This window comes from Leguminivora glycinivorella, chromosome 9 (assembly GCF_023078275.1).
Source record: "Leguminivora glycinivorella isolate SPB_JAAS2020 chromosome 9, LegGlyc_1.1, whole genome shotgun sequence".
NCBI lineage: Eukaryota > Metazoa > Arthropoda > Insecta > Lepidoptera > Tortricidae > Leguminivora > Leguminivora glycinivorella.
In genome coordinates, this window is record NC_062979.1 from 14787319 (window position 1) to 14811368 (window position 24050).

A 24050-nucleotide genomic window follows, 5' to 3' on the forward strand; every position below is an offset into this window, starting at 1 on the left:
ATGCGTTTAGACACCTTGAAAAAAAAACGTTTCATAATACAAGACATTTTTTATTACTATGAAGGTACTTTTTATTTTTGGTAAAGTAATTACCTAAGAGTTAGGGAACGCCGTTCACTTTCTCCGTACATTGAAAGTCTTTTAAATCATTTTCCATGAAGTTGACTCATTTGCCACACGTGACTGGTGCCATAAATTATCAAGCAGTCAACCTGAAAATCCGAGGACTTGTAAACAAAAGCATAGCCACGTATACCCGTCAACCCTGACCCTTTCCAAACAACTTTCAACGGGACATCGAGATGCAATGTTGTGCACGCAAGTCCGACACCGGCATTCTAAATTCAGTACTTACCTGCATAACCGTACATCGACCCGTTGTTAAAAGTGTATCTAAAATGGTGAATGGCGGGTAACGATAAGTAGGGATGTTAAACGTGAAATTCTGTGTAGAACTTGCCTAAAACGTTTGTTTGTAAATTCAAGTAGGACTGTAAATGAGTAATTTTGAATCTAATTCATGTGTATTAACTCACATCGCGGTATTCTGATTGATTTTTGTTGATTATTTATTACAGTTCTAACCTTTAAGTAAATATTTACCTACGATCCTAACAGGTACCTACTAAAGTAATTAATTCATATAAATATTTATGCAGGTACTTGTGAAATTTTCCGTAAGTATAAAGTACCTAATCTGTTTTTTTTTTTGCTTTGCGTCTTATTTTCGCCAGAGACATAATTAAATGAGGTTATTAATATCGTTCAATGTATAAACGTCAATACTTAGAACTTATATTAATTGTTCGCAGAATTTTCCTATTTTTTGCCCGATCTGAACTTTATATAACAACCAACATACACATTATAGAATATTCTTTATAGAATAGGAGAAATATTAATCTTGTTTATTTACGTCATAGGAGGCGTCACAATTTGTTTATAATAAGCGGTTGATTTGTCGACATAAAAGAGGGGAACAGTGATATTTTGACGCATTGTGCAAGAACTTTTCGCGAGGGTAACACGTTTAAAATGAAGTTGGTGTTATTTTTTTGTGTAATCTGCATAATTGGCTCAAGAGCAGCTAATTTACGTAAGTGATATTTTTAAATTTATGATAGTTATATGATCCTTTACGTTGACTACACAATAGTACAACTAGTTCAATGTCAGACATAAATAAACAACAAAATACTGTGTGCATTAGAATATACGTATGCTTAAGATAAAAAGAGCTTTTTATACAATTAATCTCTTAGTGGGTCTTTCGTGAAGGTATTAGATACCGAATATATATCGTAGCATTATTAGTATTTGGAAATATATAATAGGTAAGTCGTTAAGCTTTTTTCTTATATCAATCTAAACTGTACTTCGTCGACGCATGTTTTTTTATAGAAAATATTTTTTTATGTTTATTTCTTAACCGGGTTTTTATACAAAAATATAGGGCAATATTTTGTACGGTATATAGTCTTCCTTGCATAATACGAGTACCCGCATCTACGATTATTTATTTTATTTCCGTTCGCCGCCTCGTCTTTCAGTAATCAAATCTCACGACCAATTTCACGATGTGCGATTGAACGGAAATGTTGTGTGTACACTTGTATGTATTATATTTGAAAGAAATATATATAACTAAGAAGTCTGTAATAAAAGATTTCATATAAACATGAAACAAGAGCTACAACCACAGAACATAAAACTATACCTATATTTTAATGCAAAATTCCAGTTTTGTAACGACATTAACATTGTAACTATTAATTTATCTCTTGTCGCATCTAAAAGCCAATAAGTATGATGTTATCGGTATTCCCTAAGCATCGTTTTCAATAGGTTCTCGGCCCCTTTATCCTAAAAGGTTAAGAAAAGTTTCAGCCATCCGCCTTCGGCTGTGTCATTTCCTTTGTATAGGGCGTTAACTTCAGAAGGGCTGTCTTCCTTGGGAGCTATTATCTCTTCCAATTTAGGAATCACTTTGTCGGTCAGAAACAAAGAGGGAAGCTAACAGAGCACTTCCTTGTAGCGTGGAAATAAATTAATCCGGTGACCCTTGTCGACCCGATTGCAGCCTAAGACTCGTGGGCGCCTAAATAGGTATTGCTCACTTAATGCCGCGCTTAGCAATCCAATATTGAGTGAAGGGACTACATATGGTTAGGCTCTCTCATTTCTAAATTGGGTACAGTTCACTGCGGAGAAAAGGTATAGAATGTTGACTGCTCGAAGCTTGTATGCAAAGATGCTATGCATTTCTTGATAAAATATCGTAACCGCAATACTATACAATTCATTAAATGGTTATGTCGACCAAAGTAACGCTTCTGAGGTGTAGTCTCAACAACGATTCTACAATCTATCTCCTACAGCGTTTTCGTCGCTGGATTGATCATCGACATAACTATTATATGAGCGTTTCGTCGACATAACTTTTCAACTGCGAATGATAGACGTTTGACGACTGACTTTTTCATCGGAGTAACTACTCTCCGAAAAAACTTTTGACCGACGCATGATTCTCCGACAGAACCTTTCAACGGCAGTCGTTTGGCCGACAATAGTACAGTCAGCTGCAGAACTATAATCCAATAATTTCGCTTAAGAAAGCTTCGTTAAGTTGAGACTTTAATTTCACATTCGTTGTGTACTTTTGTACATTACAAATGAGACCTTTAATACTAGAATATGTTTGGATTAGATAGGTAGTCAGCAAATGTAATAAAACCTAGTTTTTTTAACAAACATTTTGTTACAGCATCTTACATTACACCATGCTCGCGAAGCCTGCCCACCAACGAGCTGACGGATTGCGTCACGGCGGAGGCTAGAAGGATCCAATCAGAGTTCGGAAAGGGCATCCCGGAGTTCGATCTGGAGCCCATCGACCCTCTACCACTCAATGACATTAAGGCCAATGCGGGAACTTTCATCATTACGAGCAAAAACTTAGTTTTGAAGGGGCTCAAGAAAATGGAGATTCGTGAAGTCAAGTATGTGTTTTTAAAGAAATATTAATTATAATTAATGGGTTTCAGCTTTTACTAAACTAACAACAATTCGTATCTATTCATAGCTTTAATATCTATTGCCACTATCAATTAACACCATGTATTTTACGCACTAATGTTAGTCTGCTTTAATACTAGGATGAATAAGACGTCATTGTGATATTATCTGTCCGTATCAATAGTGACGTTTCTTCAAACAAAAATGTCCTTACTATCATCATGATCAGGTGCATATCGTACCTAGATCTAATATTTGAAAGATATTAAAGTTCGAGTCGGGTCTGGAAATATAAATATCTAATTATCTTATCATTATTATATGCAAGTAGAGGTAGATAATTAATCCAAATACTTAAGTTACATTTGCTAACAAAAAGTCCTTGTAAGTCGGATGTGCAACACTTTGGTCAAAATATTCCAAAGGCCGCCTCGTAAATAAACCATGAAATGCAAATGTACGTATATGGTCGCCGTGCAAGGCAATCCGGTTATTTGTAATGAGTAGTAATAACACTCCATTTATTGACACATCAGAGCATTCGATAAAAATGTTGGTTTATATAATATACAACTTTATTAACCTAAGCGAGTTGGTTGGAGTTTCAAATTACGGTCCATGGGACCATTATATTATTTATTTTTGAAAACAAGACAGTTGAACAGTTTTCTTTTAAATATTTACCACAATATTTCCTTTCTTCCTCCTTCCTTCTTCCTTCCTCCTTCCTTCCTTCCTTCCAACCTTTCTTCCAAACACATCAGCAGAGTTCGAATGTCGTTGAATGTTTTAATAGATATTTTATTTTATAGCAAACAAGTTTTGTAGACAGATTCTTGACGACAGCCTATTTTTTAGTGGACTTTTCTGTATCACTAATATAAACCAGTATCCACGGTGTGCGTCATACTTTGTTTATCTTTCTTGTTTAAAAGTTGTATATCTTCTTCAACGGGGACTAAGATAGTGAACCACAAATAATATCCGTGGATCTAGCACAGGAGAGACGCGTCTTCAAGGTTTTTGAAGTAGGGAGGTAATAGGTGTAAATACAGTGAGTCTTCCGCAGTAGGTACTGTTATCTATTCTGTGGCCAACATAAGTCTACCCGTAGTACAGTCAACAACACAGCTGTGTATACAGACAAAGTGCCAAAAATATGTATACTGTAAGAGGTTTCGCATTCAGAATGAAACCTTTTACAGCAGTCATGGTCGCTGACTGGCAGTCCCTGATTTAAAATTGGAACAGTATAAGAACGTCAAGGAAAACAGACACTTCAATGGGTCATTCATATAGAAGCAGCGATTGAGAGTGAACGGTTGTACTTAGCTCCTAAAATATAAAAAAATATTGATTCAAAGCGTTGTTTAAATGTTTGGATGCTCTCCACTGATAGGCCGACTCTCTTACATGGTGGAGGCACTAACGTCTGAAAGTTTCCCCTAGTTTCGGTTTCAGAGTTTTCAGACAACGAACCCCGACCTCACAGCGCGAGGAAGCGCATGCCAAGCGATAAGACAAACGCGCTTTAAGAAGAAGGAAAACAAAGTGACCATCGTCGCCGATACGAAGAGCTATTCCGGGTGATATATTTCTTATTATCTAATATTCAGTGTCACCCATTCAGTAGTTAGAACATAGCTGTGCAAAATAGACATTAACATGGAATTGGAAAAATTCAACGGAACAACGGACGTTGAAGATTTCATCATCCAGTACAAAATTGTTTCTCAAGTAAAAAAATATAAGGAGGAACAAAATAAGTATGCAATTGCGGCATATTTAAGCGGACCAGCTTTGCAATTTTACAAAGCAAATTTCAACAACTTTGCATCCCTTGATGACATATATGACAAGCTCAAAAAGGAATTTCCATCACGCGTCAATTATGCACAGGCATTTTATTATAGAACACAAGCACCTCATGAGTCGCCGTTAGACTATTACTATGCTCTGGATGCTTTAGCCACCAAAGCGACGGGCATAAACAATGAGACATTTATAAAACACTTCCAGAGAAATACCAGTGAGAAATACAAAATGTATTTTGCGACAATACAGGCACAAACAAAAGAGGATTTGCGGAAAGCAGTTTGGCAATACGTAGACATTTTTGAAGCCGACAAATCCCCTCAGTTAAATATACCACTCACTGAAAGTGTTTCAATTTCATTGCCAACCACAATACCTGATAAGGAAACACTATGTAGCTCCTATACAATAACAGGGGCGTCAACGCCAATTGCGTCAACGTCAGCTCCATCATATCATACACCAATACCATCGCCAATTCCACCAACAACAACGTCAGCAAGCAACGCAAATGAAAGTCAGATTCCCGACCCACACATAACGCCAATGCGTGGTACCCAAACTCGTTATAATTTCAGAGACTCAACCTTACGTCAACCACAATATCGCAGCCAATACTACGGCGGCAGGGGCCGATACCAGCCACAGGGGCAATCTCCGAGAGGTGGATTCACACCGCGGCAGTCAAGAAACGAAAACCCAAACGACGACCAGCGACGTGGCAACGGAGCACCGCGCCGTTGAATGCCCTACGCTCCGACATACATACAGGCAAATCCAGACTAACTGGTTATACGTTAATATCATTTTATAGCAGGAATTATTTAGCGCTAATGGATACCGGAGCCGAGGCTTCATGCATAAGTTTATCAATAATTAATAAATTAAACTTAAAATATAATAACGAAAGTAATACGTTATTAACATTAGTAAATAACGCGCTCCTTCAACCATTAGGAACTATAAGGCTAAATATCGTTTTTGGAAGCGCAGTTTTTACATATACATTTCAGGTATTGAACTTACCACGTGACCAGTTCATTTTGGGTACTGACTTCGCAGAAGATTACAAGGCAGATATTAATTACGAAACGGGACAAGCAATATTACTAAATAAGTTTGCTTCACCACTATTACGCCGTCAAGAAATCGAAATATGGCTTTCTCAAACAAATAACGAATCGCCAACAAAGGATACTTCAGTAAACGCTGTCATCATCCAGAAATCAGGGGACATACCCATAATCAAGGATGGCGATCTTCAATTAAACCAACACAGAGAATTATTTAGTATTACGGAAGACATCAACTCCATAAAGGTAAATGAAAATTTAACACATACCCAAATCCAACAACTCAAGAGCTTGCTACACAATTATGAAGATAGATTTGCTTACTGTGCATCAAATCTAGGAGCCTACAATGGTTATTTAATCGACATTGAGACTACAGATGAAATCCCGGTCCACAGACCACCTTACAGGACTTCAGCGAAACAAAGAGAATTAATTGAAGAACAAGTGCAAGAAATGTTAAAAAATGACATTATTGAACGATCACAAAGTCCGTATTCTTCACCAGTCGTGATTGTAGAAAAATCGGATGGAAAACCACGTTTTTGCATCGATTTCAGGGCGTTAAATAAGAAAATAAAAGCCGATGCTTACCCAATACCAAAGATTGAGGAACTACTTGCATGCCTAGAAGGAGCAAGATATTTCGCAGAATTAGACCTCAATTCTGGTTATTGGCAATTAAGACTTGGAAAAGGAAAAGAAAAAACAAGTTTTATTACTCAGTCAGGGTTATATTCCTTCAAAACTCTTCCTTTCGGCCTGAAGACGTCGCAGGCGGTATTTCAGCGAGCTATGGATACAGTACTAGCAGAGCTAAAATACAAATCAGTACTGGTTTATGTAGACAACATAATAGTGTATGCAAAAACCTTCAAAGAATTCCTATTGGCCTTAGAACAAGTGCTAAGGAAGTTTCAAAAGGCAAATCTTACACTGAAGCCAACAAAATGCAAGATCGGCTATACGAAATTAACAATCCTCGGACATACTGTATCTGCACAAGGAATTGAACCGGTAGAGGAAAGGGTCAAAGCAATGCGAGAAGCAAAACCACCAAGAAACTTGAAAGAACTGAGATCGACATTGGGACTGTTTTCATACTATAGGAAATTTATATCAGGATTTGCCCAAGTGACGTTACCACTTACGGAACTAACAAAGAAAAACAAAAAGTTTGTATGGACAGCCGAGGCACAAACTGCGTTCGAAGAAATGAAGAAAAGAATATGTCAAGCTCCTATATTAAGTTATTTTTCATCAGACGACGACATAATTACCAGACTATATGTTGATGCATCAGATCAAGCATTAGGATGCTGCCTCATGCAAGGAACATCTCAACTAAGACCAGTAGCATTTGCATCAAGAAAGCTTAGTGAAGCAGAGAAACGATATGCCATTACTGAAAAAGAATGCCTCGGCTTAATATGGGCAATAACATACTTTAAACAATATTTATGGGGCTTAGAGTTTGAAGTGGTAACAGACCACAAAGCATTGGTATGGCTTCGCACCCGCAGAGACATGAATGGACGTTTAGCAAGATGGGCATTAGCTATACAACCATGGAACTTCAAAATTGTATATTGCAAGGGCAAAGATAATATTCATGCAGATTTCCTTAGTCGGAATCCACTTTATGATGACACGCAGGAAAAGCCCACAGAGCAACCAGACGGCTTGTGCCTATATAGTTTTCGAAAAAGCGACATAGAACAAAAACAACAAGAAGATATGTTTTGTAAAAATATTTTAAAGAAAATGAACGGTGAAAGACATTACAAGACCTATCATGTAAAAAATGGATTATTATGTAAGAAAACATGGGTCGACAACACTCTACGTGATGTTGTAGTACTACCTGAGAATTTATTTTCAGATTGTATGCAGGAGTTGCATGACAACGCATGGGGCGGTGCACATTTTGGCTTATTCAAAACACTGAAGAAATTCAAACTACGCTACTACATTGAAAACGCGGAGAAGAAAATAGACAACTATATTAAATCATGCATAAAATGCCAAGAGAAAAATATGAAACATACAAAAGCTCCACTCGTGAATGTGAAGGTGAATAATTTTGGCCAACAGGTGGCATTAGATATATTAGGCCCATTCTGCAAATCCAATGAAGGCCATCGTTATGTAATTGGAGCAATAGAATACCTCAGTAAATATGCAATATGCAAAGCCGTTCCTAGAGTAACAGCTGATGTTATATCCCAGTTCCTTATTGAATACATTTTCTGCAATCTAGGCGGAGTTAAATCTATTCTTACAGATCAAGGCTCGGTGTTTACATCAAAAGTAGTGCAAAGAACAGTAGAAGATTATGGTGCTAAGCTTCGCCATACGACTGCATTTAATCCAAAAGCGAATGGGTTAATTGAGAGGCTTTTTAAGACTCTGAATATATCTTTGTCAAAATATGTCCAAGACAATCAAAAGGATTGGTCAGTGTATCTGCCAAAAATCATATTTTCTTACAATGCTTCGGTACAATCATCGACAGGACTGTCACCGTATAACATAGTTTATGGCAGAGAACCATGCTTAAGCATGGATATGGAGCTCAATATTAAGGAGGGAGAAACTCATACCTTAGAAGACAAAGCGAACCATATAAAAGACTTACAGAAGTTGGCAGCGGCAAGAATCGCTAAAGTTCAAGCGAAGCAAAAGATATACTACGATAAAAAAACTAAATTTACGCAATTTGCCCAAAATGACCTGGTTATGGTATTAAAACCTAGACGTATAACAGGACGAAGTCTTAAACTTTGTAGACTGTACAAAGGCCCTTATAGAATAATCCAAAAGCTAACTGAAGTTAACTATATCATTCAGCGTCTATCGTCAAAAGGAAAGGCTAGAAAAGAAATTGTACATATAGATAAACTTAAGAAATTCTATCCTAGGTCCATAGGTTAGGTTTAGGTTATAGGTCATTAGTAATCCATCGTAAGTTAATTTTAGTCTTTTCAACCGCATACATTGAATTAGAAATAAAAAAATAATAAGCTAAAATAATAAAGTAAAATAACAATTGACAGAAAATTTGCAATTGCATATGGTGTTGAAAAGGTTAATTTTGTACATAGTAGCCAATGCTCAGAGTGCATTTTGAATAGTGGAGTGCAGTACATGGTTTGGGAAATTTATTTATTAATTTATTATACAATTATTGATAACTGATTGCTCAAATTTATTCCATAATGTTTTCCTATAGCTACCAGTAAGGTTAAGTTATATAAAAACATGTAAACTGTGGAATAAAACACACCCCAAACTGTAAATATTTAATAAATAGATATAATTGTTTAAAGTTATAGAGTAATACGTCACAACACCCTTATAATTTCCTGACTACAAAGAACAATGTTCATACACATTTCTTTTACATGTATCAAGACAAGGCCGACTAGATGACCAGTTGATCCAGCTGTTCACGGTGTGGCGAGATGGCTGGCGGTCATATGCAACCCCCACTTCGTCGTCATCACCAACGTGCAGCGCACTGCAGCTGCAGCAATCTTCATGAGCCGATCGGGCTCCACTTCACTTCGCAACCGGCGCGGCGGGAAGATTGGCGGCCATGAGAAGCCCCCACTTCAACGCCACCGCCAACAAGAATCGGCATCTTCAAAATTTATTATGTTTTTTCATGTGAAATAAACGTTTTGCCTTGTTTTTTTACTTGAAGTTAGGTGAATTTGCTAACAGCTGTCATGTCAATGTCATCTAGTCATGGCCACAGACAATTAGCTGTCAGAAAGTTCAAAATAAAAGGGTTTAGTCGATGGGCAGGGGTTAGGTTTTTGCCATTGGTTTTCCTAACCATAGTCCATATCTGACTAATTTGCGAGGACCTTGGCTATAGTCCAACTATCCAAATTATGGCGGTCTCAACCGTGGACTAGGCAACCACGCAAAGAGCGTTAGATGTTGGCTACCTTGAATGAGGCTGTCACTATTGGGTGTTAGGAGATTTTTTTTTTTTTTTTTTTTTTTTTTTTTTGTGTGTAGGGGGGCCTGGCTTAGGTAGGGCCAACCGGTAGTTAGGGTAGAATAGGATAGGATAGGGTGTAGTATTGTGAACAATGGCTGCTTCTAACATAAGGGGGAGGGATATGTAAGAGGTTTCGCATTCAGAATGAAACCTTTTACAGCAGTCATGGTCGCTGACTGGCAGTCCCTGATTTAAAATTGGAACAGTATAAGAACGTCAAGGAAAACAGACACTTCAATGGGTCATTCATATAGAAGCAGCGATTGAGAGTGAACGGTTGTACTTAGCTCCTAAAATATAAAAAAATATTGATTCAAAGCGTTGTTTAAATGTTTGGATGCTCTCCACTGATAGGCCGACTCTCTTACAATACACACCTTTATGTACAGGCAATAAAGTTCTGTATACATATTTTTGGCACTTTGTCTGTATACACAGCTGTGTTGTTGACTGTACCTAACCCATCTTATGCTAACTTTATTTGTGAGCTAATGAGGTACGTTTAGTCTATCTTACGATATATTGGCAAGCCTCTCATGTGCTAGCCCGGCTGTTGTTGAAAATTAAAGCGATACCCTTACAAGACATAAAAAGGTTGTTTCTCTTTGCAGATTCAACTTGGAGAAAAACACCGGATCCATGAAGCTGTTTGGCAACATGACTTTCGTGGGTGACTACGAGACGGATGGTGCTATCGTCCTCATACCTGTCAAAGGAAATGGGAAAATATCTGTGAAATGCTGTAAGTACTGACACTTTTTCTATGGCGCTCCTGGCGCATTCAGCCAGCCGGTACTGACACTATTGACACTTAGGCCGATAGTTCACTATCATATATTTATCATAGAAATATGATCATAGGCTACATGCCGTCTTTTTTCTTCACGCTAGAGAAAAAGGGAGGCATACAGACCTAAATTTCTATGATAAACATATGATAGTGGACTATCGGCCTTAATGACCTAGATTAAAAAAAAGGTTAGGTGCGTAGGTACTTTTGCATAATAATACCTATCTAAAGCCCACCCACAATAAGTTTGCATCAATTTTGATAGCCCTGCCTCTGTAAGGGTTAAGTAAACGTCAACAGTTGCACCAGTGAGGCTGTCAAAATTGTTGCACACTTATAGTGGTTTGACTTTCCACATGACTGACCACACTAGGGCAAAAAGGGTTTGCCACCAACTTATAAGTCTTATAACCTAATTAAATAAGTGGCGGTCGGGCTGCAGGTAGGGGCTGTAATTTGTGCATCGCATAAATGCCACTGCGGGAGCGACGTGGAGACTGGGGCGCCACGCACGGCCTTTCTTGCCAGCGAAGTGCGGGGCGTTTATCGCGTCACGCCGCGCTCAACGACATTATCCGACGGTCTCTTACCTCTGTAAACGTGCCCGCAATATTAGAGCCAGTCGGTATAGCGCGGTATAATGGTAAGAGACCCGACGGAATGTCGCTGATACCGTGGAGGATGGGACGAGTGCTGGTGTAGGATGCAACCTGTGTGGACACACTGGCCCCGTCTCATCTTCACGGTACCACAAAGAAAGCGGGCGCGGCTGCAGAGGGTGCGGAGACACATAAAAGACGCAAATACGGAGGTCTCGACGCCAATTACAACTTTGTTGCTTTTGGCGTCGAGGCCCTCGGTCCGTGGGGCCCGGGCGCCCAGATTTTATACAAGGACTTGGCGAAGCGGCTGACTGATTCTACGGGGGACAAAAGAGCTGGCGGCTTCCTCGCTCAACGTATAAGTATTGCAATTCAGCGAGGAAATGCTGCCAGCATCTTGGGCACTATGCCTCAGGGGCCTCTTTAGACTTAGATTTTTAGTTTTCTTTTTAATTGCCTAGTTATGATATTTATTGTATGGAATTTTTATTTAAGTGTTTTTATCAAACTGTTGGACTTATTTAATAAACAAATGAAACGTTTGTAGGCAATTCAAGGGTATTAAATAAATAATAAATTCCTAACACTAAAAATCTTGAGATTACCATGAAACAGGTTTTACGGCTAGTTGCAATGTAATACTAATATTCAGTCTACATTTTCTTGACCCACATTCCTAAAAAAAGATGAATACTTATTAGCATGAATCTGCCTAAAGCGCAAAGAGACACTTTAGTTAGGTTTAATGCCAACAGCAATCGGCCTCCGACGTTCGTGCCAAGCCCGTAAATAAAACTTATTATTAAGTTGTATGGGTACTTTTTTATTAAATCTAATAGTCGTGCATATTTTAATTACCATTCTCCTTTTAAATTTGCTTTTATAGTATAAAAGCAAATGGCAACCAATGGTATAAAATTTATACTTTTGGTTGTCATTTCTATTTTTCAGTTTTTATTTATTTTCCCTGCACAAAAAATTTCAAAGACAAATAATTATCTAAGTACTTGATTTTAAAGAAATTAGTAATCGTGCAAATCATTATTCTGAATCATATATGAATTCGTGGCGTAAATACATAAAATGGTAGTTCTTATCTCAATAGAAAACAAATAAAGAAAAAATCAATTGAAATGTCAAAACCCACAAAAACTTATCCACCCCACCAAACGTGTCCACCAATCAATCATTTGTTTTGTCTCCACTATATATTTTTTCTGTACCTTTTGCTAAGGTGTGCAAATAAAGAGTATTCTATATATCTATCTAACGTATTTATTGCTTAGGCTCTGTATTATACATATACAATTTGCATTCGGGTTGCATTGCACCCCGTCTGTATCAGCCCTTATAGTTATTTTTATGACTATTAAATACCTAGATGTCGCTTTTGTCTGTAAAAAAATCCGGCTCGACGCTCAATTTTTATTTGAAATCCCTTTAGCCCTTTATAATTCTTTCGCGTAGCTCCGCCTAAAACGTGATGAAAATATTTTCATTGCATGTTTGACAAAAATAGTTTTTCTACTCTCGAACTGTTATTAGTCATTTACAGGGTCGTCGCCAGCTTTCCGCGCACGCGCGCAGTATCGAAAAAACTAAAAACGCATTGTTTGGCTCTGTAACCATGACAACGCATTGTTATAACGATACTGCGCACGTGCGCGGGATGGCTTTGGGCAGATGAGCTGACAGTGCAAACCTTTGCGTCAAAATACAGGAAACAGTGTGAATTTCACGAAAGTTATTCAAGAAAACTATTAAAAACTAAGTGCATGATCGTAGAAAAACTATTGTATGCAACGGTGTTTAACTGAGTCAAAAAATACTCGTGGCATCTTAATAACAATTTTCGGCTTCGCCTCAAATTGTTACCTCCTTATTAAATTTTGTTCCAGTGGATACCAACGTCGTGATCAAGTACAAGCTCCGAAAAGTAAAGGACGCCAACGGAGTGGAACATCTCGAGACATACGACACCAAGCAAACTGAGCAGTACGGGCGTGTGATTTTCCATCTTACCAACTTACCGGGTGGTGAAACTATCGGTAAGTGCGATAAAGTAAAGTTCCTTTAATATAAAAAAGTAAAGGACTCCAACGGATAAACATCCGATCGGGCGAAATCGCTATGTTTCGTTAGCTACGGCGCAAATTATTTGAATTTTATTCATTAGTTACTAGCACCTTTAAATAAGAGCATTGGAACATTATTATATTCCCAGGAGCTGCGCATACACTCTTCTATGTACGTATGTACTATATTGCTTTGCTTCCATCATACAGATTTTGAAAACCTAGAAGATAGCACGTAGCTAGGTTTAGTTAGACGATAAAATAAAACTTATTTATAGGTATTTACTATCTTTATATATAGGTGTAGTACTACATTATTAATGCAACAGCTAATTACATAGGTACTTGAGTGATTTATACATACTGAATGATTATAAATAACAATAGGTACTTACATATTTCTTTTGTTTACAGGAAAAACGATAAACCAGGTGATGAATGACAACTGGAAAGACCTAATCAAGCAGCTGGGTCCTCCATACACGCAGGCAGTAGCCAGCAAGGTCCACGAGGTCATAAACAAGCTTTATTCTAATGTGCCTTTTGACCAACTCTTCGCGCCATAAGTTTATTAGGTACTTGTTAAGTTATTACTGTTATTAGCATTAAGGTGCATCCAGAAGGCCTGCCGCGAACACTGCAGTACGCTGCGGACATCTATCTATAAAAATATTTTATACATTTGAAACTGTGATAATGTTTCGTGTGTGACACTAGCAGTTAATATTTAAATTGTGATTTATCTAGTTTCTAAGTATTTTGTAAATAAAATTACCTAAGTAATATTTTTACAGTTTCATTTCATAATTCCTATGAAATTTTATAAAAAAAACTTAGGTTGAACATATGAAGAAAAAACAAAAAAATCATTTCTTCAAATTGAAACAGGTAGGTAGGTATAGCTCCCGTTTCTCAGGTGGAAGGCAGAAAACATCCCAGTCCCACTACGGTTAATATACCTAAGTTTTTTCATACACAACACGCCGCTTCCTTTCAATCTCGATCTCGGCGCTTCTCCGTCCGAATAAATTATACTTAAACGAATAAGAGCTGCATAACAATACTGGATCTGTGCCTCGGCCCGGCAATTCAAACCACTTGCACCTAGCCGACTGTAATGAAAAGTTCCATCGTGTAGAAAATTAAATTTCTCTCTTCAGGGCATTAGGCAGGCTCGTACCAATCTCGGCATAACCGGGATCTCGGCTCAGTCGCGACTTGTGACTTCTGTCCTGGCTGATCTCGTTTCTATGCAAATCGGTACAAAACGCTCGTAACTGCTGAATAATTTAATCGATTGCTCAGAATCCGAATGCCTATCTACTTATTATACTTTTTTTGGGAGGATTTGGAAAAGAGGCAGGGCTTTTTAATGCCAAATCGGGGGCATATAAGGTACTAATGTACAAGTACACAGGATGTCGTACGGTAAGCGGTTGTCGTAATCTATAGGTATAGGAGTGTCGTAGGTATAGTCAACATCTTTCTCTTCAAATCAGTTTTTTCTTAAATAACCCTTAAAGGTTCGCAGGTATATTACTTAGATCACTCACTCATGACAAATGTCTATATTCCACAAAATACCTATTTAGGTATTTAAAGGTACCGATTAGACGTAAATTCCTTTGCCTAATTTTATAGACGGACAGTTTTTCCCTTGTCATTAAGAGAGCAAAATCAGGCAGCGTGCAGGTATCTTAAACAATGATAATAAACAATAATTTGAAACAGTAATGCATAGGGAAATCTCATTTAAACAGCCTGCGTTTCCATGTCCGCGCAAGTTGAAATTACGAAACTCGTTTGCACACCACAGCAGTTCGCAATTTGGGCTAAATGAAGTTTCGAGTGCAACCGTATTCATAATTTTACAGACAGTGCACGGAAGCTTATGGAAAACAACAAAATATATTTCACCACACCAACTGGTAAAGATCAATTTTGCTATTCGAAAACGGATAGCAAAATTGCATTTTATCCACAAGAGTGCAAAGTAATTTCATAAGAATTTTAACTTGATGCCTTGAGCTGGCTGTTAGAATTTACCTACAAATAATTATTTTTAATCATAAATATTGAATAGATTGCTGGATATTTTATTCGTGTTGGTGTGGTAAAAATATATTATACCTACCTACTATACATGAGCATTAACATCACATATGTATAACTCTTCCGTTAAGATCGCCTTAACCTTTGATGAATATTCGGATAGACGAGGACACTGATCAGTCTTTTACAATTTTAATCTCCTAATTATATGAGTCAAAATCCAATGGGTTCGAGTAGTGCATAAGATTGAAGACTTTTTCCCCTCACTAGCTCGGAAACACGTGTTTTGTCCTTTAATACCAGCGGGTAAAAACGCATTTTATCCACTAGTGGGTAAAGTAATTTGACCTTCAATATAGGCAAATTTCCTGCTTTGAAATTGATAAAAGTGGGTTAATCTAGTGATGACGATGATTTACCACCTGTGGAACTACTGGAAGCAGTGATAAACGCATTTTTTGCGTTGTAGTTTCCTCGCTGTAGTGAGGGGAAAAGTTTTGTGTTACACTCGGGTGCAAATGTATTTTACTTCTCGTGTGTTAAAAAACTCGCAAGTTCAGGATTCTATTTTCGAATCACTCGCTTCGCTCGTGGTTCAACTATAGAATCCTTTCACTTGCTCGTTTTTCAATTCCACACTCGGCGTTAAAATACAACTTTGCCCCCTTGTATAACAAATAACTATTTTCTTGAGGGATAAAATGAAAAATGCTCCGTATAAAGAAACACTACGACGGCTTCCTAGCTACCCATGCAGCAAGCAAAACCTTCAATCTTACTTGTTTCCTTACCTATTGCTAGACTGATCAAAACCAACAACCCTTTAATAAATAACCAATTCTCTGCCATTTCCAAACACCCTATGTAGGTACGGTACCTACTATCTTACGGGGACCTCAACTTTTCAAGATTTCCATCTTTCCCTTTTTAGGTTAACTTTACTATGAAGTCAATAAGAGTTTGATTGAAATTCATAACTCGGGACGGGAAGCCGTTCGCATTGTAATATCCGGTCCACAGATTAATCGAGAAGAGGTGTGCTTACGGTTATCTTAGGGGAAATCGCTCCATCTTCCGGAGATTAAATTTGTATTGCATTTGAACTCTGAGGACAACTTGAGACTGCATTCGAAGACTACATTTTTCGAAGTTAAGTATTTTTCACCACACCAACTGATAAAGGCTTACGTTGCTATTCGAAAACAGATAGCAAAATTGCATTTTATCCACAAGAGTGCAAAGTAATTTCATACAAATTTTACCTTGACATCTTGAGCTGACTGGTAGAAATTACCTATAAATGATGATTTTGAATTATAAATATTGAATAAATTGATAGATTTGATTTAGTTTGATGTTTTATAGTCAGTATTTTGTTCGTGTTGGTGTGGTGAAAAATTTTGTGTTTCACTCGGTGGCAAAGTTTGTTTAACCTTCGTGCCTTGAAACCCTCGCAACGCTCAAGATTCCACTTTTTGTCACAATATTGGAATCTTTCGCTTGCTTGGGCTTCAATATTGGCACGTGCGGTTAAGACGATACGGTAGGGGTCAATTTTTCATACAAACGCTCTCGACTATTTCCTCCCTGGTTTTTGAAGATAGAGCAATGATTTTTTCAATACAGATTGTTATTATTTTTATCTGTGTCGGACCGTTTTGATTTTTTTGATATTCTGCTTTTTAAAGATTCTAGAGCCAATCAAAAAATTCCAAAAACGGCCTTTTTCATTGTGGCGCAAAAAAAGGTGTGATACTCAAGATTGGTAACAATTAACCAAAAAAGCGAAACGGTCCGACATAGATTATTTCATTGTTATTCAGATTCTCAAATTTCGTTCCGATTGATTAAGTTTTGAAGGAGGAAAGAGTCGAGAGCGGAACCTCGATTTTAAAGATTTTTTTGAAATATTTTTTGACTGAGTTGTTCTTAATGGACAATTTTTTTTCGATAAATCTAGTTAATAACACTTGTATATTTAACTAAAATTCCCAAGTTGAAAGGGGGGCTCCTTTACATTTTAGCATTTTCGCTACCGTATCCTCTTAAACAACAACTTTGCGCCCTTGTAAAACAAATAACTATTAAAGACGTATGTGCAAAAACGTTATCTAAAATCTACCTCTATAATTTAGTCTCCGAAATTTCTTAAATTTTATACATAAATAAATAAATATTATAGGACATTCTTACACAGATTGACTGAGGCCCACGGTAAGCTCAAGAAGGCTTCATACATACTTTCTCTCTCACCTTTTTATTTATTTAGGTAGATAAATAACTCTGATAGGTAATCAGGTCAAGTAGGTATCAATTGCCACATAAGTCATACAGGCCATTTAATTGAAGTATATAACTCCTGTAACGCGGATATACCATGGACACCACAACTTTTACTTATTAAGCATTGCGTGCATCAATGTGGGTGATCATTAAAAGGCATATCAAAACCAGCACAAAATCCTAACAAATTTTTAAATCTGAATATGGTCGCCAATACGTCATTATGTAATTATGTACCAACTTATTTATTTTGACCAAACTCAGAAGCTTGCGTTAAAAAGTGGGCTACTAATGAAATATACCTAATTATATCAAATCCACTTTCACCACAGTATAATAAAGAGTACTATCGTACAGTGTGACCACTCCCCCGCTGAAAGTGTTAGTTACCCCACAGTTACCGCCTGTCAAAAACGCGAACAGTCGACCTGTCATATTTCACACATAGAAGCATAGTACGCGTTCACCTACACGAGCTTAGACTGTGCTAGGAACGCGCCTCTTTCATATATTTGATCGCCAGTGTCCGAGGTGTGCTTTCACTATACAGGGTGAAATAAAAAATCCCGTTCAAACTTTGCAAAGTGACTTTTGAGGACATAATAATGAACAACAGTATTATGGGACCAATGGAAATCGTAAAAAAAAATTGGCTGTTCCATAGAAATGATCGGCATCATGACAGTCGAAATGTAAGAAACAGACAAAATATTTTTTGCGATTTCAGCATTGGTGCCACAATAAATCTTGTTCATTAAATATGACCTCAAGTCACTATGTAAAGTGTGAACGCTCCTTTTTATTTCACCGTGTACTTATGTATTAAAATACTTGAGAAAATGCAGAATTAAAATTGCATCTCGTCTCGTCTAAGTACCTCTCCGCAAGTCGACAGTCGCAATCATAGCGGATCGGGCTAGGTACCCACTTATCTAGATCATGTAGACTAGAATGGATGAATACCTTCAGCAATTTCTGCCCAGTCGCCTTAAAGGAAACGCAAACCTACGGTGAATTACTCGGGTTTTTACTAAAATAGAAGCTGAAGACCTAATTCTAATACTCACAAATCCTGACATTTTGTCTTGGTTGATGAATAAAATTGTATTGAAATTGTAATTTGTACGCACATAATGACTGACAAAAAATACTTTTTCATATTTTTTTCTGAAAACTCCCATTTAGTGCTCGCACTACTTATTCATTCATTCAATCAAATTCAAACATCATGAATAATGTGATCAACTGATCATACACGGTCTGAATTATTCTCCCACTTATTAATTATTTCATTCAATATAATTATGTCGTGAATAATGTAACCATCGACATGTCGAGGCTGTGCTGCAAGCTACCGACGGGGTCACAGGTGGTGAATAGTGGATAGCCTCTAGATATAGAGATTAGCTGCGAATTAAATAAGCAGCTCCCAACCAAGCAGCGGGGGAGACGGCCTCCTAGCATTGGCTTGCAACCGTCTAGGAGAAGGAAAACTCCAAAATTAAACCCGGAACTGGTGTCTCCGTCAGGCGCAAGTAGGGTCTAGCCTGAAATATGCGGCAGTCACCTGCAACCGACCTGGTTCCGCACGTATCGGCTTGCCTTTCCTGCGGATACAGCCAGCGAGGTCGAGAGGGTGGCGTAGGTCTTGGGCAACCCTGCGCCATCTTATAGCGTCCCAGGCGATGCAGCGTCTGTGAAGAGGACACTTCACCCCCGCCGCTATGCGGCGAGGAAAACAACACGGGGAGTGGCAGTGACCGGTTATAAGCCCGCGCATATGGACGTGAGCGAGGGTGCCAGGGGTCACTCCCGACAGTGGGAGGGTCCATCGTAGGCCCACTGACCTGTTACCGCCCGCTTAACCTGGGCAGCCCCCAGGCAATAAGGTACTGGTCCGTCCCGGCGTCGCTGTTCCTCTAGGGTGTTGGGAGCACAGGGCTAGCCCTGAAATCGATGCTGTGTTATTATTACACCCGCGATAAAACAGCATAATAGAAGAAACACTAAACCTTGCAACTCCATGCGCTTTAGTTCATGGAATGTCCGAACATTAAGGACAGGTCTCCTGGAGAACTTGGAGATTTCTGAGTTCGCACAAGAACTGCGTAAAACAGCTGTTGTGGATCTGGAACTAGCGCGTCTTAAAATATCCATCTGTGCGTTACAAGAAACCAGGCTTCCTGACGAGGGCTCTCTGCGGGAACTCAATTACACCTTCTTCTGGAAAGGCAAGAGCTCCAGTGAACGTCGCGAGCACGGTGTGGGCTTTGCCGTTCACAATAGTCTCATCAAGTCTATTGAATCACCTCGAGGTGTTTCGGAACGCATTATGGTCTTACGACTTCACACAAAAAGTGGTTTTATTACCCTCATTTCCGCCTATGCTCCGACACTCACCTCGACGACAGAGTCTAAAGACGCCTTCTATGATGATCTGAGCTCTGTAGTGCGCAGCGTGCCGGCAGGGGATCGACTTTATCTTCTGGGTGACTTTAATGCCCGTGTTGGGCAAGACAACACCGCTTGGCCCGCTTGTCTCGGCAGTCACGGAGTGGGAAAACAGAACGAAAACGGTCCAAGACTGTTGGAATTCTGTACAAACTACTTCCTGTGTGTTACCAATACCTATTTTAAAGGCAAAGCGGTGCGTAAAGTCTCATGGAAACATCCCCGGTCTGGTCACTGGCACCAACTGGACTTGATTCTGACCAAAAAGAGCAACCTTAAGGAAATTATTCACACAAGGTCCTTTCACAGTGCACAATGCGACACTGACCACTCCTTAGTTGTCTGCAAGGTTAACTTATCCGCCAAGAAAATTCACTCGTCAAAAACTCCAGGAAAGAATAAGTTAGATGTCACCAAAATTAAAGACCCTGAACTAGTGGAAGCTTTTAGTTCACTGATAAAAGACGAGGTAGCGGCATGGGATGTGGATGCAACCGTGGAAGTGGAATGGGAGTCCATTAAAGCCATCCTCACTGACAGAGCTAGTGAGGTTTTCGGATTGTCTAAGAAAAAAGTACCGGACTGGTTTTCCGATAATTTACAAACACTCCAGCCGTTAATTGACTCAAAACGCCAATCTGCGCTTCAATATCGTCTTAACCCCAACGATACAACTCGTGCTGCGTTCTGCTCAGCCAAATCATCACTGCAGCGAACATGTCGCCAGATCGCTAATGCCTACTGGACAAATCTGTGCAAAAGTATCCAAGACTGCGCATCCATAGGCAACTTCCGTGGTGTTTATGTTGGGATTAAGACGGCCCTAGGCCCTGTACAAAAGAAGACAGCTCCTCTTAAAGAGATTGATGGCACTGTTATCACCGATAATAGTCGCCAACTCAATCGATGGGTTGAGCACTACACTGAGCTTTATTCACGACCAGTCGAAATCAGTCCTGTAGCAGTGGATTTAATTCCGAATCTACCTGTACTGACCGAGCTCGATAGTCTTCCCACAGTAGGAGATCTTCGTGAGGCCGCGTTGAGGCTTAAGTCGGGCAAGAGTCCTGGGATGGATGGTGTTCTCACCGAAATACTAAAACTCAAGTGCACATTGCCCATACTGCATAATTTCCTGGGAAAATGCTGGGGGGAGGAGGTTCTGCCTCAGGATATGCGTGATGCAAATATCGTGACCTTGTACAAAGGGAAAGGTGACCGCGGCGATTGTAACTGCTACCGGGGTATCTCCCTATTAAGCATCGTCGGCAAACTTTTTGCAAGAGTAGTCCTTACCAAATTGCAAAAACTCGCTGAGCGCGTATATCCTGAAGCGCAGTGTGGTTTTCGTTCCCAGCGTTCAACTACGGACATGATTTTTACCCTCCGGCAACTTCAAGAGAAGTGCCGCGAGCAGAACACTCCCCTGATGATCGCGTTCGTCGACCTGAACAAGGCCTTCGACACGGTAAGCAGGGAGGGTCTGTATATGGCACTAGAGAAAATAGGATGTCCCCCAAAGCTGTTGAGTCTTGTAAAAGCCTTTCACGATGGTATGAAAGGTTCCATTGTCTTTAGCGGACTGCAGTCGGACACATTTGAGATGCGAAGAGGGGTTCGGCAGGGCTGCGTTTTAGCGCCAACGTTATTCGGCATATTCTTTTCCCTGTTACTAAAGATTGCCTTTGGTGACACTCTGCAGGGAATCCACCTTCATACTAGAGCAGACGGTAAGTTGCTGAATGCTCAACTTCTGAAAGCTCGACGTAACCGCGAAGATTTATTTCTTGATAGCATGCTTTTTGCCGATGACGCAGCATTTGTTGCCGAAACACCTCATGAGCTCCAAGTCCTGCTGGACAAATTTGCCTACGCTTGTGGCTTATTTTCCATGTCCATAAATACGAAGAAGACAGTAATTCTAGCGCAGGGTTACACATTCCAGCCGTCCATCTCGCTGGAAGGCGTACCCTTGGATGTAGTCGATAAGTTCTGCTACTTAGGGTCGACCGTGTCGAGCAACCTTTCGCTTGATGCAGAGGTCAATATTCGCATCGGCAAGGCGGCCACGACGTTCGGTAGGCTGCGTGCAAGAGTATGGAACAACAAACACCTTACGACGAAGACCAAGATGACTGTCTACCAAACTTGTGTCTTAAGCGTGCTCTTGTACGGGGCCGAAACTTGGACGTCGTACGCTAATCAGGAACGAAGACTGAACACCTTCCACATGCGCTGTCTTCGGAGTATACTCGACATAACATGGAAAGATAGGGTCACCAACGAAAGTGTGCTGGACATCGCTCAGCTGCCTAGTATTACCGCGCTCCTAAAGCAGAGACGCTTGCGGTGGCTGGGCCATGTGCAGCGTATGGACAGTACTCGTTTGCCCAGACGGACTATGCTGTGCCAACTCGCATCAGGCAAGCGCAATGTAGGACGCCCACTCCTCCGCTTTAAGGACTGTGTAAAGCGCGATATGGTAGCCTTTAACATAGATTTTAACTCGTGGGAAGACCTAGCAGCAAACCGCGTCGAGTGGAGGGCCAGCCTTTTAAGAGGTCTTGAAACCCATGACAGGTCCTGGTTTCAAAACTTAGCCCGAAAACGGGCAATAAGGCATAACGAGGATCGCGCTCGTGTAGAGATAGGGACTAATTCTAGTTTTATTTGTGACAGATGTGGTAGGTTGTGCCGATCACGAATCGGGTTATATAGCCACAAGCGCCGCTGTCCCTAGATCTGAGACGCTGCTTGAATCATCTGTAAAGATGTACAAGGCCTGATGATGATGAATGTAACCATACATGTGAACTATCCTCCCAAGTAAGTACTTATTCATTCATTCATTCATTCAATGTGCATCGTAAATACTATGATCGAACGTGATATTCACGAATGGCTTCTTAGTCACTCCGTCCTAGAGACGCCAACTAAACTTGGAACTAATAATAGAAGTTAATTCAAGAGGAAGCTAATTAGTCAACTAACTGACGCGGCCATCGAAGTTACTAAGCAAAATGTGACGATACAAGTGCGGAAAAGAGGGAGTTCGAAATTCGGTCGTGTTCTAAATCGACACGGGTTACGAATTTCCCTTTCGCACGTGTATTGTATGACGTGTTTCAGTACATATGGCCATTTGAACTTTTGACATAATCACAAAGCACCACTTCGATAAAGTAGCACCATGTTTACCTATTGAAAATGTAATTTTGAAGCGATTGGTTTACGCGAACCTTGTTTTAATTCAGCAAGGTCTACAATTAAAGTATATTTTTGAAAAAATGGTAATTCAACATTTCGAGAAAGATTCGAATTTCTAGCTGTCTCTCTATCGCTCTTCCTAATTGGCGCGACAGAGAGATATCGCTACGATATCGATATTATCGGTTTGTGGCGTTGGCTAGGTACAACGATTCGAGGACCTAATATTATTTTTCATTTAAAAATATTGGAAATGAACAATTTTGAAATCAAAAATCGATTTATTGTTAACATTTTTACCCTTTCACAAATTGGTCAATTTCACAAAATACTTATTCTAAGAAATCGCTACTACGAGTATAAATTAAGTAATTCTAAAAGCGTCATTACTTATTAAATTAACTAACTAAGAGTAGGATAATCAATTATTGTTTTTTAAGTTTTTCTTCGACATAACATTCAGTTGATATTCAATCATTAATTCGACTTCTAAAATCCTCCTTCTACCTAGAACCTAAAACGTGGTAATGACTTGACTTGACCCCAGGGTCAAGAGTGGTCAGTAAAATTACGTAATCACAGGAAAAATTAAGTCTGACTGATAGAAGTGTACTCATTACAATATTTGAATCATAGTTACCAGTCTTGAATAAGCGCTGGTGGCCTAGTGGTAAG

The 24050-nt window shown here is 39.2% G+C and overlaps 2 protein-coding genes across 2 annotated transcripts; both read left to right on the top strand.

Annotated features, from left to right (window-relative positions):
• The first annotated feature begins 938 nt into the window (after positions 1-938).
• LOC125229724 (circadian clock-controlled protein daywake-like) lies at positions 939-14167 on the top strand. Its single transcript, XM_048134648.1, has 5 exons — positions 939-1096; positions 2765-2999; positions 10527-10657; positions 13206-13355; positions 13797-14167. The coding sequence occupies exons 1-5, from the start codon at positions 1036-1038 to the stop codon at positions 13946-13948; spliced, it is 729 nt and encodes a 242-aa protein (XP_047990605.1). The 5' UTR covers positions 939-1035; the 3' UTR covers positions 13949-14167.
• A 7373-nt stretch (positions 14168-21540) lies between these two features.
• On the top strand, positions 21541-23314 carry LOC125229861. The gene is made up of 3 exons (XM_048134799.1): positions 21541-21636; positions 21847-22546; positions 23298-23314. The coding sequence occupies exons 1-3, from the start codon at positions 21541-21543 to the stop codon at positions 23312-23314; spliced, it is 813 nt and encodes a 270-aa protein (XP_047990756.1).
• The last annotated feature ends 736 nt before the right edge of the window (positions 23315-24050 follow it).

What these genes read in the sequence shown, in the direction of transcription:
- LOC125229724 (XM_048134648.1), top strand. Translation starts at nt 1,036, where the DNA reads ATGAAGTTGGTGTTATTTTTTTGTGTAATCTGCATAATTGGCTCAAGA. An exon ending in CTCAAGAGCAGCTAATTTAC is followed by an intron (nt 1,097 to 2,764) that starts GTAAGTGATATT and finishes ATTTTGTTACAG; the next exon opens with CATCTTACATTACACCATGC. An exon ending in ACCGGGTGGTGAAACTATCG is followed by an intron (nt 13,356 to 13,796) that starts GTAAGTGCGATA and finishes TTTTGTTTACAG; the next exon opens with GAAAAACGATAAACCAGGTG.
- LOC125229861 (XM_048134799.1), top strand. Translation starts at nt 21,541, where the DNA reads ATGATTTTTACCCTCCGGCAACTTCAAGAGAAGTGCCGCGAGCAGAAC. An exon ending in TGAACAAGGCCTTCGACACG is followed by an intron (nt 21,637 to 21,846) that starts GTAAGCAGGGAG and finishes CTGTTACTAAAG; the next exon opens with ATTGCCTTTGGTGACACTCT.